This window comes from Festucalex cinctus, chromosome 13 (genome assembly GCF_051991245.1).
Source record: "Festucalex cinctus isolate MCC-2025b chromosome 13, RoL_Fcin_1.0, whole genome shotgun sequence".
Lineage (NCBI taxonomy): Eukaryota > Metazoa > Chordata > Actinopteri > Syngnathiformes > Syngnathidae > Festucalex > Festucalex cinctus.
The window spans coordinates 239,047-251,848 of record NC_135423.1 but is presented as its reverse complement, the minus strand read 5'-3'; the positions used below and the strand labels follow the sequence as shown (position 1 = coordinate 251,848).

Genomic DNA, 12,802 nt, shown 5'->3' with positions numbered 1-12,802 from the left:
AAAAAAAACACCAGTTATGCTTCATAGTAGTCAACATGGGGGGTCGAGCCTTAGTCAAGTCAAACAGTCATTTGAATGAATGAATGAATGAATGGCATAAATTGATAGTGTGCAAATCTTTGTCCATGTGTGATGTCCTGTCAGTTTGTGTTATTTTGCCGAGCATTCTAGCTAAACCCATTGACGAATATTATATGACGGTTCGGTTGTGTTGAATATCTTGAAGGGGGCAAAAGGCATGTCCAGAACACTTTCACTTTAAGTCCTGAGAGTGTCTCGTTTCCACCAAAGCCACCAAACGTCAGATATGATATCATGGCGGACCAGTGACAAAGGCTTTCTTGAAGCTTTAATTAGACCTAAACGTGAGTTCAAAGTAGGCCAAAAATGAATGACAGACCATCGTGGATCAAAGCTGGCAGGCGCTTTAATAAGCCACAGTTCGCTCTTGCTGCTCTTCAGGCTCTCAGTCAACGTGCTCCTGCAAGGCTTGTGGCTGAAGCACACAAAGTCATCGGGACACTGAAACTTGCTGCTCTTCTCTGCCAAAACAGCATGCGGGAACAAATACAGTAAAGTAGATATATTCATATCGTTTTTACATTCGAGATAGAAACATAATCAAGTTGATCAACTTACCGATTTCCTTTGGCCTTAACGACGTTTCCGCGAGGGAGCTTTCCGCTTCGTCCTCGCTCGATGAGGACGAAACATCTCGAGGCATTTTAATATTGTTGAAAGATTACCTAAAAGTCGTTCAAAACTGTACGTTAAACGTTTTGTTTGAAAAGGTAAAATCCACGTGTGCGTATGACCACGAATGAACAGTGAGATTTGGGTAGCGTACTTCCTGCGTCGGCCTTGTTTGTAGTTCAACAACCAGACGCAGTGTGTTGGTTTGTTTTGACAGAGTTCTACAAATAAACTACATGACCCAGAATTCCAAGCGTCAGGTTACATAAGGTTACAGCGGGTTTTCGCGAAGGGGGTTAACTGCCACGAAAATATCGCGGGAACGGATGACAGCACTTGGTCGCGTCGCTCGCTGTGGCAACTCTGTTTGTAGTCCAACGAGCATACGTGGTGCATTGGTATGACTAGACCAAGTCCGACAAAACAAACTACATCGCCCATAATGCACTTGAACTAGTTAAGTAACGCTCCACCGTTGTTTGCGAGAGCGGGTTGACAGCAGTCAGGGGCTGAGCAGGCCAAAGTGGGTAAACAAATGAGCAGAATTTGTGGGGGACGTCGCCAAAATCACCAAAGTTTTGAATCGCTTTCTATTGTTGGTGTGTTCGCGGTTGCTCCCAAACGGGCCTGAGGAAGCCGAAGGTGAAGCTAGTTAGCGAATAGCGCTCTTGACGCCACTTTTAAGAGAAATAGCTTAAGTTAGCTGAGGTGTGCTAGCTCGGGTTAGCCGGCTAGCTGGCTCGCAGTCCGGCTCCGGCCGTCATGTCGTCGCCTTCCTCGTCGTCGCGGCGCCAGTGGTGTTACCTGTGCGACCTGCCCAAGATGCCGTGGACGGTCGTGTGGGACTTCAGCGAGGTGGTGTGCCGCGGCTGCGTCAACTACGAGGGCGCCAACCAGATCGAGTTCCTGATCGCGAGCGCGCGGCAGCTGAAGCGCAGCCACGGCATGCAGGACGGAAATGTTCGCTCGCCGGGACCGGGGCCGGGGCCGGGACCGGGACCGGGACCCTCGCCCCACAAACACGCCGCGCCGGCGACGGACGGCGCTCGGCCGCACGGCGAGCGCTTCGACCGCGGCGGCGTGGCCGCCGCTCGCGTGCCGCCCAACGGGCTGCACCGCGACGGGCAGCCGCCGCCAGAGGTGAACCGCCACAGTCCCAGCGGCGGCCGGAGACCCATGATCGGGGCGGCCATACCCCCGAATCTAGTGACTCAGAGCATAGCGGGGATCCCCCACGGCTTGCTGGCGGGCATGCCGGCCGGCCTGACCGCTCGCACGGCCCCCATGAGCGGCCCGATGATCTTCCCGGCGCCGGTGCTGGCCGAGATGAACCGCCGCCAGCTGGGCATCAGCATGGGCATCGGGCCCTTCATCACGCCGGAGCTCGAGCGCGAGCTCAGCTCGTCCCAGCCCAAGTCGCAGCCCCAGGGCCACGCCGGCCCCGGCAAGAGCGCCGGCCCGCCCTCGTCATCGTCATCGGCCTCGGCCGCGGTCAGTCAGACGAGCCCCAAGCCCGCGTCGTCGCCGGCCAGGCAGCCGCGGGCCCTCGCCGCCCGCGCCGGAGGGGAGCCGCTGTCGTCGGGCAGCTCGTCCGAGGCCGCCACCCCCTCCTCGGCCGCGCTGCCCCACAGCGGGGCGTCCGAGTTGGGCTCCACCTCGGCGAGCAGCAGCAGCAGCCTGAGCGGAAGCACTTTGTCGTGCACGCTGTGCCACGAGAGGCTGGAGGACACGCACTTTGTTCAGTGTCCGTCTGTGCCGGGACACAGGTCGGTACCCTCCTCCTCCTCCTCTTCTTTTTATTCACAGAAACTTAGATTAAGTTCAGTGAAAAAGTTCAACAGTGTTGTTGATAATGTTGATTTATTCATATTCATATATATATATTATATATATATATATGTATGAAACGTATCATGATGCAAAAATGTGTTTTGTCAGCAGCTCTTCTGGTTGCATGCCTGGTCTAAGTATGCACTCAAGCTTTCACAGACTCACCGAAACGCATGAAACGTCTTTGGCAGTCAAAGAGTTAAGGAACATGTACTGTGTTAACTTTATAAGTAAATAAATGTTGATTTTCTTTCTGTTTTAATTTTTCGTAGCAAGACACAGTGTCCCATCACTAGTGAGCTATTTCTAAAACAGACTTCTCACCCATACACATTTTCTTTTTATATATATATACTAAGTACAATGCAAACGAAGGCACTCATGTCTCTTTCTTTGCCTACATGTGCACTAATTGAAGGCAATTAACTTCAAAGATGGCTGTGAGTTTTTTTTTTTTTTTAAATAAGTAGTACAATGCAAGCTGTAAAGAGATCGTGTCTCCTCCTTCACTTGCAAGAGTCTTCTGTTCCTGCGCAAGCAACACATCGTTAACTGCCGATTTAGAATTAATCAGCAATATCAGTTCTGACGCCTGCGTATCGATTCGTGTATTGTAATGAGGCCCGCAAGAGTATTACGTCGAGCTATAATGTGTGCTTGTATATACGGACAGGTTCTGCTTCCCGTGCACCAGAGTGTACATCCAGAGCCGGCGGGGTGACGGCGACGTTTACTGCCCCAGCGGCGAGCGCTGCCCGCTGGACACGTCGGTCAACAGCCCCCCCTGGGCCTTCATGCAGGGTGAGGTGTCCACCATCTTGGGCACGGGCGTGGCGGGCGCCCCGTCGGCCGCCCCACCCGGAGCGGGGGCCAATGGACCCGGGGGGCCCGGCGGCGGCGCCAACGGCGATGTCGCCGTCAAGAAGGAGCGGGAGACGTGATGGCGGTTTCCGTGGCAACCTGGAACAAAGGCAGGCAGGCGGGACACACGTTTTTACTACTCTTTATAATCTCTTGGTATGTGTTTATGAAGCGTACACATAGGATGAGCACATAATTGTGTTTGTGTGGCAGAACGACAAGAACGTTTTTCTTGTGTGGATCAGTCAAAATGTGTGTAGTACGAAAATTGTCGTGCCACACGAACAATACAAGAACAGTTACTCAATTTTGGTGCCACACAAAGATTGAAAGACGTGAAAAAACACAAACACGGTTTCCTTATGTTGAATGTCGAGGGTGTTGCCACAAATGTAGAACAGCACGACAACATTTTCCAGATTGGATCAGCCACAATGCCACAAGGAAAAATGTCCCCCGAATAAAAAATGAATGTCAACAAATGTGCCACACAAAGTTCGAAAGATGAGAATCGCGTCCCCACAATTGGCTGATGAGCGTCCCACCTGCAATTAGTTGATGCCCTCCCAAAAAGGTTTCGAATTGCCTGGAAGATGCAAAGCACTTCAATGAAGCCCCTCAACTCACTTCCAGGAAGCCCCTTGGCACCATGACCAATCAAAATGTCCTTTCAAAGAAATGCCAAAAAAGAAAAAGGGATGACAAGGCGAGTGCCACAGTAACATATAAAAACAAGAACACAATCAAAGATCCAATGGACTGACATACACGTGCGCGCACACACATGCAAAATGACCTGTGTCATGTGACCTGCCTGCCAGTCAAGACAAATGTGTTTCTCCATGTTGAAAGTTTTTGGTTGTTTCAATTGCAATCCTCCATTTTACAAGCTGTCACTGAAAACGGTTACACGTCATTTCATAAGACCTGACAAGTTTGTTTTGAAAACTAGTTTTGTTTTGTTTCTTTTCCAATGAAAGTCCTTTTGTAGTGTTTTTGGAGCTTTTTGTGTGTGTGTTTTTCTCAGAACCAGAAAGTTCTTTGAATGTTCTTCACACAGATGAACCAAACCAAAGCCAATGTATGTGTATACAATCTATACGGCTATATGCTAATGCTAACGGTGTAAGACAAGTTAAGTGCCTTGTGCAGAAGTGTCCCGCCTCCTCGCGGCGTCGCCATGGCGACGACCAATCTGCTCTCTCGTCTTTTGACTGCCGCTTCTTGTACAAAACCACCCAGTGGCAATAAAACAGATGAAAAAGTCACGCTTGTCTTGGTGTTTTTTGTTTTTTAACTTCTTTATAATAAACGTACTCATCCGTTTTGCTGCCACGTATTTTGTACTACATTTACGTGCGTTCTCGCCATTTTGTGACGTGCTGTCGATAACTGACAGTCGGAGAGTGGCAGTTCAATTTGGCCTGTTGACGTACGTGACCACAAGAGGGCGCCAAAACTACATTCACCGCAGAGGACCTTTTGAAATTCGATCTTTTTTTCTTTTTACATATTTTTTGTTACTTCTTTTATTCTTTTACAGGTTTGTATTTTTTGTCTTTTCCCGTTTCTATTTAATCCATCCATTTTCTTGACCGCTTATTCCTCACAAGGGTCGCGGGGGCTGCTGGCGCCTATCTCAGCTGGCTCTGGGCAGTAGGCGGAGGACACCCTGAACTGGTGCCAGCCAATCACAGGGCACACAGAGACGAACAAACAAAGCACACCGACGGGACAATTCGGAGCGCCCAATGAACCTGCCTTGCATGTTTTTGGAACGTGGGAGGAGACCGGACGGAGTACCCGGAGAAGACCCACGCCGGCACTATGTGCCTTTTGTGCCGGTTGGCGCGGGTTCGTTCCTCCGCCTGGGAGACCCCATGTGGCTTACGTGAAGTCAGCTTTAAAAAAAAGAAAGACATCATTATGCACATCCCTGATCCTCGATGCAGGTGTGCGCGTGTGACCCCCCACATTAATCCCCGCCGCCGACCTCATTACATGAGCATTGAGCATTTCAACTGGCAGCCATTGACATGCACACGCCTGCCGGCATGCAGGCCGTCTTGTGTATTCCGGCCCTGCATGCGCATTCACGTTACAAGTTACAAGTTACAAGTTACAAGTCACCAGACCACGTCACGTTACATTCGACGATATTATATTACGGAGCATTGACAGAATTATGCTGGGAGAAAGAAGTGATTGATTGATTGATTGATTATCCTTGATAAGCGGCAGTCTTCAATTTATATTCCATTTGTACTGCAACATATGCATCAGAAAAGAAATTCAATTCAAAGGCCAAAAGTGAACAGAAAACAATTGAATATTTTTTTCCCCCCAAATCGCAAAAAGAATACAAAAATAATTCAATACAGATGTTGCAGGCTAAAAAGAAGCAAAACAACAATTTCAAAGTTGTTAAATGATATATTTACAGACCCAAAATAACAAAACAAATGTGAAAAAAAAGTTAACTATATATAAAGCAAGACAAAACAAAACAAAATTAAACATCATTACATGTGTATATATGCAGGCCCAAAACAATAAAAAAATATATTTTATTGCTTTTAGTCGGCATTGGAATTGTTGCATTTTTCGAAATTGTTAATTTTTTCATGTGCAGTTTGAAATAAACCACTCACTTATATTTTATTTTTATTTGAAATACTTTGGGTTTTATTATTATTATTATTAGGTTGTGTTTGTCGATGCATGAATTGGTCTGTAGCGTGTTTTATGTTCATTAAGATTTGAGTCATGTCAACGTCATCAAAAATGTGAATCATATTCACGCGCATGACTGACTTTTGTTGATTTTCTGGCGCTTATAAGGAGAATTTACAACATAAAAAAAAAGAAGAAAGAAATGTGTTGAAGGTTCCATGGAGGTGCCAGCCGCGGGAATGAATTACAACCTGGCCTAAAAAAAAGAAAAGAGAAATGAAAACAATTCCAAGCTGACCTAAAAAAAAGAATAATAATAAAATTCCGGCTGCCAACTGACAGAGCCCCGCCCCCTTCACTTTTTATCTTCATTTCAGATGTCATGCGCGTAAATGTGCCATCTGAACTGTTAATGTGGTTTCTGTTTGGAGTCTGGGGGGCATTTGGGGGTCTCGACGCAGCCGGGGTGGCCGCCGGTCCGACCGGGCCAATAAACAGCACGCCAGGGGGCCACATTGGCCTTTTTGGCGCGAGACTCCTTCCTGATGGCTCCATATTGAAATGTGCAGGGAGTTGGGAAGGGGGCGGGGCTTTGGGCGTGGGCGGGGTCCGGGCTGCATCTTATAAAAGGGTGCCACGGGCAGTCCCCACAATCCGTCCTGCGCTCGCTTCACGTCCGCCTGACACGCGCTGCGTCCTTCTCGGCCCTCGCGTCACGTCACGTCACGTTACGTCACGTCACGTTACGTTAACGGGCCTCCACGTCTGCAAGCAGCTGGCAAACAATGGACCAATGAACGTTCACTGACTTGACAACTTTTCACCACAACGGAGCTTTTTTTTTTTACGTGCCACCGAGGATTGTAATTGCTTTTGTTTTTGTTTTTTGTTTTTCAAGAAGGGGAAAAAGTGCAAAGGAGGAAAAAGTGCGAAGGCGCGAGTAGCTCGTCCGGTTCCTCAAAGTGTTTCTTTGTGGGGATGTTGAGCTGTGTGAAGATGGAAGCGCACGACCTACCTGAGTGGAATAATTTCTACAGCGAGGCCAGCGAGGTAACAAAGACGCAAATGCAAAAGAAACAGCGAGAGGTTCCATACACATTTGTTATTATTCTCCACGCAGTCAAGCAAATTCCAGGCTACGTTTTTTAAGGGAAAAAAATAAATAAATCATATTATCTTATCTAATTTATGTAATAAATAGATTCATTATCAGAAAATGTAGTCAAATTTACGAAAGCAAGATAAGAGCCAAATTATTTTATTATAAAGGCTAAAAAGAGATCATTCAAAAAAAAAAGGCTCAATTCAACATATATTTTATAAACCAAAACAACACATTCAACCATTTAAAATACGGTTATAAAAGCAGAAAACAACAGAAACATTACATGCCAAATAAAATAATTAAATGTGCATATTCACAGGCTAAAAATAAAAATGCGTATTTATATGCAGAAAGGGAAAAAAATACATAACACACAATTAAATGTGTATTTTTTTTTATACTATAAAGGCAAAAAACATAAAATACGTAATATATATTTCACTGGCCAAACATTACACAATATCTTTTTTTTGTGATGAATACATTTGACTTGACATCTTTTAAAGGTCGAAAGAACCTCCAATAAATGCGTTCACTTTACAGGCCCTCAAAAAGACAAATAATATTTCATCCGTCAAAAAGAGCAATTGAGTCTGTGTTTGATATGATTTTTTTTTTCAAAAGACAAATTAAACATTAGAATTGTTTGAAGTCCAATGGACATTTGGTGACGTCACCGCCGTTGGATTTCCAGAACCCCAAAAACGCATTTCCGATGCATAAGAGCTTCACGTTGAGGTGATAATGAAATTAATGTTAATGTCATCAACTGCTGATGAAATTACCACCTTGCTAATAGTTAACCCGAAGGCTCAAATTTCCTCACCTTGAAGCGATTATTTCATCGCCACATTTCTTTTCTTTTTTTGCAAATCCCATTTGGAAAAAGTGCTTTTTTTCCCGTGCACGGTGAGGAAAAAGGAAGAAAAGAGTCTGCGTGACGCGCTTTTACGCACTTTGACGTTGACGAGTGAGTGTGAATTCAGCCGCACTGAGAGCTTCATTGTGCATTGACAAGAAGCAAAAGCAGAAGAAGGAGAATTCAGCCACTCACCAAAAGACCCAACTTACAACAACAAGAACTCCAACTTGACACACGTTCAATTGATAAAATATTTCATTTGAATTGGCTGAATTGGAGTTGGGGAAATCAAAGAAAGCAAAATAGAAAACAAGAACTGCTGAACCTGACGCCGTCGCCTACAAGACCACGCCCCCTTCATTGAAGGCACATATCCAACACACGAATATTGCAGTGATCACAAAACATCAAATGCATTTTTTTCTTTTATTTTAGCAGCTAGAAGGTTTAATACAGTGGTACGCAAGGGGGGGTCGAAGGGTAGCCCCCCCCCCCACATAAACAGTCTTAACTCATTCACTCGCCGCTATTTTCACTGAAGCAACCCACTTTCGTTCCCGGCTGTTTTACTGGATTTTGGCTGATTTTGCAAGGCCCACACAATATTGTGCTCTATTAAAAACATGGAACGTACCAAAAGAAAGATTCAAGTCACTTCTTTCATCCGGAAAAAAAAGTAGATTTCTTTCTGTTAGCATTATTAGCATTAGAATATAGTTAACTTTCATCAGTTTTCACAATTCCTGGTGAAAACAGTGGGGAAAAGAGCTTGTTGCAACATGGCCCTGGTTGATCTCTTATACTCTGCTGCCACCTGCTTTCCGTTTGTGTAATAACTACCATTTCTGCAACCGTTCTTTGCAGTTGAGAGGCTGCATCAAAGCCTTTTGTATGCTCGAGCATAAAATATCCTCAAAAAAACAAACATTTTGTACATCTTAGGGGCACTTCAAACATTGAAAATAAAACCGATTTATAAACTTTGGGCAGCAAATGCGTTAATAATGTAGCAGCATGTTATTCAATGTAAACATAAAAACATGAAACATAACAAAATCAAATGTAAAGAGATCAAGTAGTTTAATAAATTGTCATTCTTTTAGCTAGTGTTTGATCAGCATATCAGGAGATGTTCTGATGACCAGTCGATTGTCTTTCTGTGCCGAGAAACGGGCTGGTGACCAGTCCAGTACATTTCAAAAGCCGTCTTAATTGCTTGTTTGCTTGCACGTGCCCCGATTGGCGTCAAGAAGCCAGCCGGCATCGGCTGGAGCGCGCTTGCGTCCGTCATGAGGAAAAGCGCAAACGGATGTCAGAGCGGTTAACGGAGCGCTGTTGTTTTTGCCTTCCAGATGTTTTCCTCGCCCAGCAGCATCAACTCGGCCCTGGCCTCCGTGAGCTCCATGGGGCCCATCAACAGTTACGTCAACCTCAACCCGGCGGGCGGCGGCGGCCTGAACATGGCCTACGCCGGCTCGGGCCTCAGCACATCCCCGCTGGCTTCCATGGGCTCGGGTCCGGCCCACATGCCGCTGTCGCCGGTAGCGCCCTCCCTGGGCTCGGGCTCGCTCACCCAGCTGGGCCCCGGCGCCCCGCCGGGCTCCCTGTCCCACTACGGCAACATGGGCCAGTCCATGAGCCAGCTGGGGTACCCCTCGGGCGCCTCCCTGAGCCGCGCCGGGCCCAAGGAGATCCCGCCCAAGCCGTACCGCCGCTCGCTGACCCACGCCAAGCCGCCCTACTCGTACATTTCGCTCATCACGATGGCCATCCAGCAGAGCGGCAGCAAGATGCTCACGCTCAACGAGATCTACCAGTGGATCATGGACTTGTTCCCATACTACCGGGAGAACCAGCAGCGTTGGCAGAACTCCATCCGCCACTCGCTGTCCTTCAACGACTGCTTCGTCAAGGTGGCCCGCTCGCCCGACAAACCGGGAAAAGGCTCCTACTGGACTCTGCACCCGCAGTCGGGCAACATGTTTGAGAACGGCTGCTACCTCCGGCGCCAGAAACGCTTCAAAATCGACGATAAGCTGTCCAGGAAGGCGGGGAAGGAGGGCGGCAAGGGGGGCGAGGCCTTGGGCGAGCGCAGCCCGGCAGGCGGCGGCTCGGACGAAGCAGACTCGGCCCACTCGGACAACTCCCACCCGGGTTCGTCCGACGACCAGTCGCTGGCCCGCCGGACCGCCGCGCTCGTGCCACTCGACTGCCCGCCACCGCCAGCCGCCCCGCCTCCCCCGCCCACCTCCTCCGCCGCCATCTTCCACTCCCAGTCCGCCCACCTCCTCCCCGGCACCATGGGGCAGCACATGGACCTGCAGAGCGACGCCCTCAAGTCCCTGGACCCCCACTACAACTTCAACCACCCCTTCTCCATCACCAACCTCATGTCCAACGAGCAGAAGATGGACCTCAAGTCTTACCAGGACCAGGTGATGGCGTACAACGGCTACGCCTCCAGCGGCTCGCCCGTGGCCGCCAAGCAGATCTACGACAGTCCCGGACCGGCGGCCGTGGACTCTGGTGCCTACTACCAGACTCTCTACAGCCGCTCCGTGCTCAACGCATCCTAATCGAACACAAGATGGATGCTTTCCCAAAATGGCCAACTGCCACGCAAAAGCCGTCCGAGCCCGTATCGCGTCTCCTTGACGTCCATTTTCATGTCTGTGTACTAGTACGTTCTTTGGCATCACTCGGGTTTTCTTTTAATCCTTCCTCTACTACTCGAATCACATTTGTACAGGTTGACCTTCGACTCCTTAGCGAGGGTGTGGAATAAACGAGTATTTAGCATTTTGAGTATTTATTCCATATCTTGTGCCAAGGCTACTAGTGCGGCATACTAGTGCACGGACTCTCAAGGATCTGGAATAAATGCGCCGATGCTTTTGAAGGAGCGCACGTTTTCCTTTCCCCCTATGGAGACTTTCTGGTTACACGCTTTGATGAAGATGATAACGACGATGTACAAAGTGTAAATAGCGGCAATGTGCGTGCGTGAGTGCATAAAAGGGGAACTTGCATTTATTTATGAAGGGAATGAAATTTAATATATCTTATATTCTGCTTTGTCCAAACCGTTACAAACGCAAACGTGTGCTTCAGTTGTTACGTTTTCACGCTTCATGTTACAAAAAAAACGTTCATTGCATTTGCCACCCTTTTGGCTTTATTCTGGAATAAGGGAAGGATGGAATATGATGTTATGGGATATGCGGGTGTTCTGGCATGCAGGGAAGTTTTCAGAATAGGAACGTTCTGGAATTTGTTCTGGAATAAATGAATATTCTGGAAGAAGGAATGTTATGGGGCATGGAAAAGTTGTGTCATTGGAATGTTCTGGAATTTTAGTGTCCTGGGATAAGAATTCTTTGGGAATAAGTGGACTGGAATTTGGGAATGTTCTAGAATAAGGAAATGTAAGGGGACGGGAATGTTCTGGGATGGAAAAATTTGAAGTGCTCTGAAATACGAAGGAATATTTGGCAATAGAAACGTTCCGGAACGCGAGCGCATTCTGGTACGAGTAATTTCTTCGGATGGTTGTGTTCCAGAATAGGAATATTGTGGAATGACGAACGTTTGAGAAGAGAAATCTCTTTGGAATATGCGGATGTCCTGCAAAAGTGCCGTTCCTGATTAGAACTTGGAACTATTTGGGCCTAAGCAACATTATGGGACAGGCAAAATGTTCTGGGGTGGGAATATTCTGGAATGAGGAATGTGAAGGAAGAAAATGTTGTCGTGTCAAACGTTTGGGGGAAGGAAGCAACGTAAACTGCGGTCGACTTTAAAACAACAAAGTTGCGCATTTCTTTTCGCCTTGTTACCGGTTAAGAGCGAGCTGGCTCGGACCACAACATTTATTGAGCGGTCGTGCGTGCGTGCGTGAAGCAAGTCACTAAAAGGGGGGGGGGCACTATGGGCAATTTACATACAGTGCTTTGCACTATGGATTTCCTACTAGCCAGGTGGGCTGATAGTGTGTGTATGTGCGTGTGTGCGTTACAATCCTGATGGGGGGGGGGGGGGGGGGCGGTTTTGTGTTGGCTCCCAGTTGAAGCAAAAGTGTCACATTGCGGTCCAAAAGTGACTTTTCCTCTCTCCACTGATCGCTTATCAATAAAGTGAAGGATGAAAAACGCTCAGAGAAAATGTCATATTTAAGATACGTGCTTGCTTCTTCTTTTCACAAACTACTTTTGTTTTTAACTGTGTGTCCTTATAATATATTGTTTCTTCTTCTTGTCAATGTGATGGCATCATTCATGTTTCTTAATAATAATAAAAAAACGGCTCAAATGGGCAACGGCTTTGTTGTGTTTTTCTTTTCTTTTCTTTTCTTTTGTAGCGGCATAATATTGCAGCTGAATGACTTAGAAAGCAAAATATCTTTTTCATATCGGGTTCCATTTTTGCAGGCCGTGCACACGTGTAAATATTGTTTCCGAGCAGGTGCGAGTCTAGTTGGGCGTGTTTGTGAATCTGGCATCATGCTGGACTGACAAAATTTGCCGGCTGCTGAAAGCAGGTCCAAGTTGTGGCGGAATGACATTTTTGCGGAATTGGATCAGATGTCACATTTTCATTCCAAACTAGAACAACAACAATCAGATACAAATCAATCCAAGTATTTCAATTTCATGCTGAAATATTTGCGTCCTAAAGCAGCACGATGAGATTTTGAAGCGCGGCGAGGCGGTCGGATGTCCCGTTTTCATGTTGAGACGCTTCACGGGCGAACGTGCGGCAGACTAAACATGGCCGCCTCA

At 47.2% G+C, this 12,802-nt stretch overlaps 3 protein-coding genes across 6 annotated transcripts in view; 2 read left to right on the top strand and 1 right to left on the bottom strand.

Annotated features, from left to right (window-relative positions):
• Positions 1-2,365, bottom strand: part of polr1g (RNA polymerase I subunit G) — a 29,319-nt gene extending 26,954 nt beyond the window's left edge. For 3 of the 4 annotated variants that reach the window (XM_077541943.1, XM_077541944.1, XM_077541942.1), the window contains exons 1-2: positions 640-2,365; positions 401-542 (exon numbers count right to left, since the gene is read on the bottom strand). In XM_077541943.1, coding sequence (XP_077398069.1) covers positions 401-542; positions 640-724 — 227 coding nt within the window. In that variant the 5' untranslated portion in view covers positions 725-2,365. The remainder of the gene's footprint in view (positions 1-400; positions 543-639) is intronic. The other variant, XM_077541945.1, reaches the window with a different exon arrangement.
• irf2bp1 (interferon regulatory factor 2 binding protein 1) lies at positions 70-4,652 on the top strand. Its single transcript, XM_077541936.1, has 2 exons — positions 70-2,459; positions 3,197-4,652. Exons 1-2 carry the CDS (start codon positions 1,456-1,458, stop codon positions 3,462-3,464), a joined length of 1,272 nt encoding a protein of 423 aa, XP_077398062.1. The 5' UTR covers positions 70-1,455; the 3' UTR covers positions 3,465-4,652.
• A 2,071-nt stretch (positions 4,653-6,723) lies between these two features.
• On the top strand, positions 6,724-11,990 carry foxa3 (forkhead box A3). Its single transcript, XM_077542070.1, has 2 exons — positions 6,724-7,107; positions 9,377-11,990. Exons 1-2 carry the CDS (start codon positions 7,036-7,038, stop codon positions 10,598-10,600), a joined length of 1,296 nt encoding a protein of 431 aa, XP_077398196.1. The 5' UTR covers positions 6,724-7,035; the 3' UTR covers positions 10,601-11,990.
• Positions 11,991-12,802: the final 812 nt, after the last annotated feature.

What these genes read in the sequence shown, in the direction of transcription:
- irf2bp1 (XM_077541936.1), top strand. Translation starts at nt 1,456, where the DNA reads ATGTCGTCGCCTTCCTCGTCGTCGCGGCGCCAGTGGTGTTACCTGTGC. An exon ending in CCGTCTGTGCCGGGACACAG is followed by an intron (nt 2,460 to 3,196) that starts GTCGGTACCCTC and finishes ATATACGGACAG; the next exon opens with GTTCTGCTTCCCGTGCACCA.
- foxa3 (XM_077542070.1), top strand. Translation starts at nt 7,036, where the DNA reads ATGTTGAGCTGTGTGAAGATGGAAGCGCACGACCTACCTGAGTGGAAT. An exon ending in TCTACAGCGAGGCCAGCGAG is followed by an intron (nt 7,108 to 9,376) that starts GTAACAAAGACG and finishes TTTGCCTTCCAG; the next exon opens with ATGTTTTCCTCGCCCAGCAG.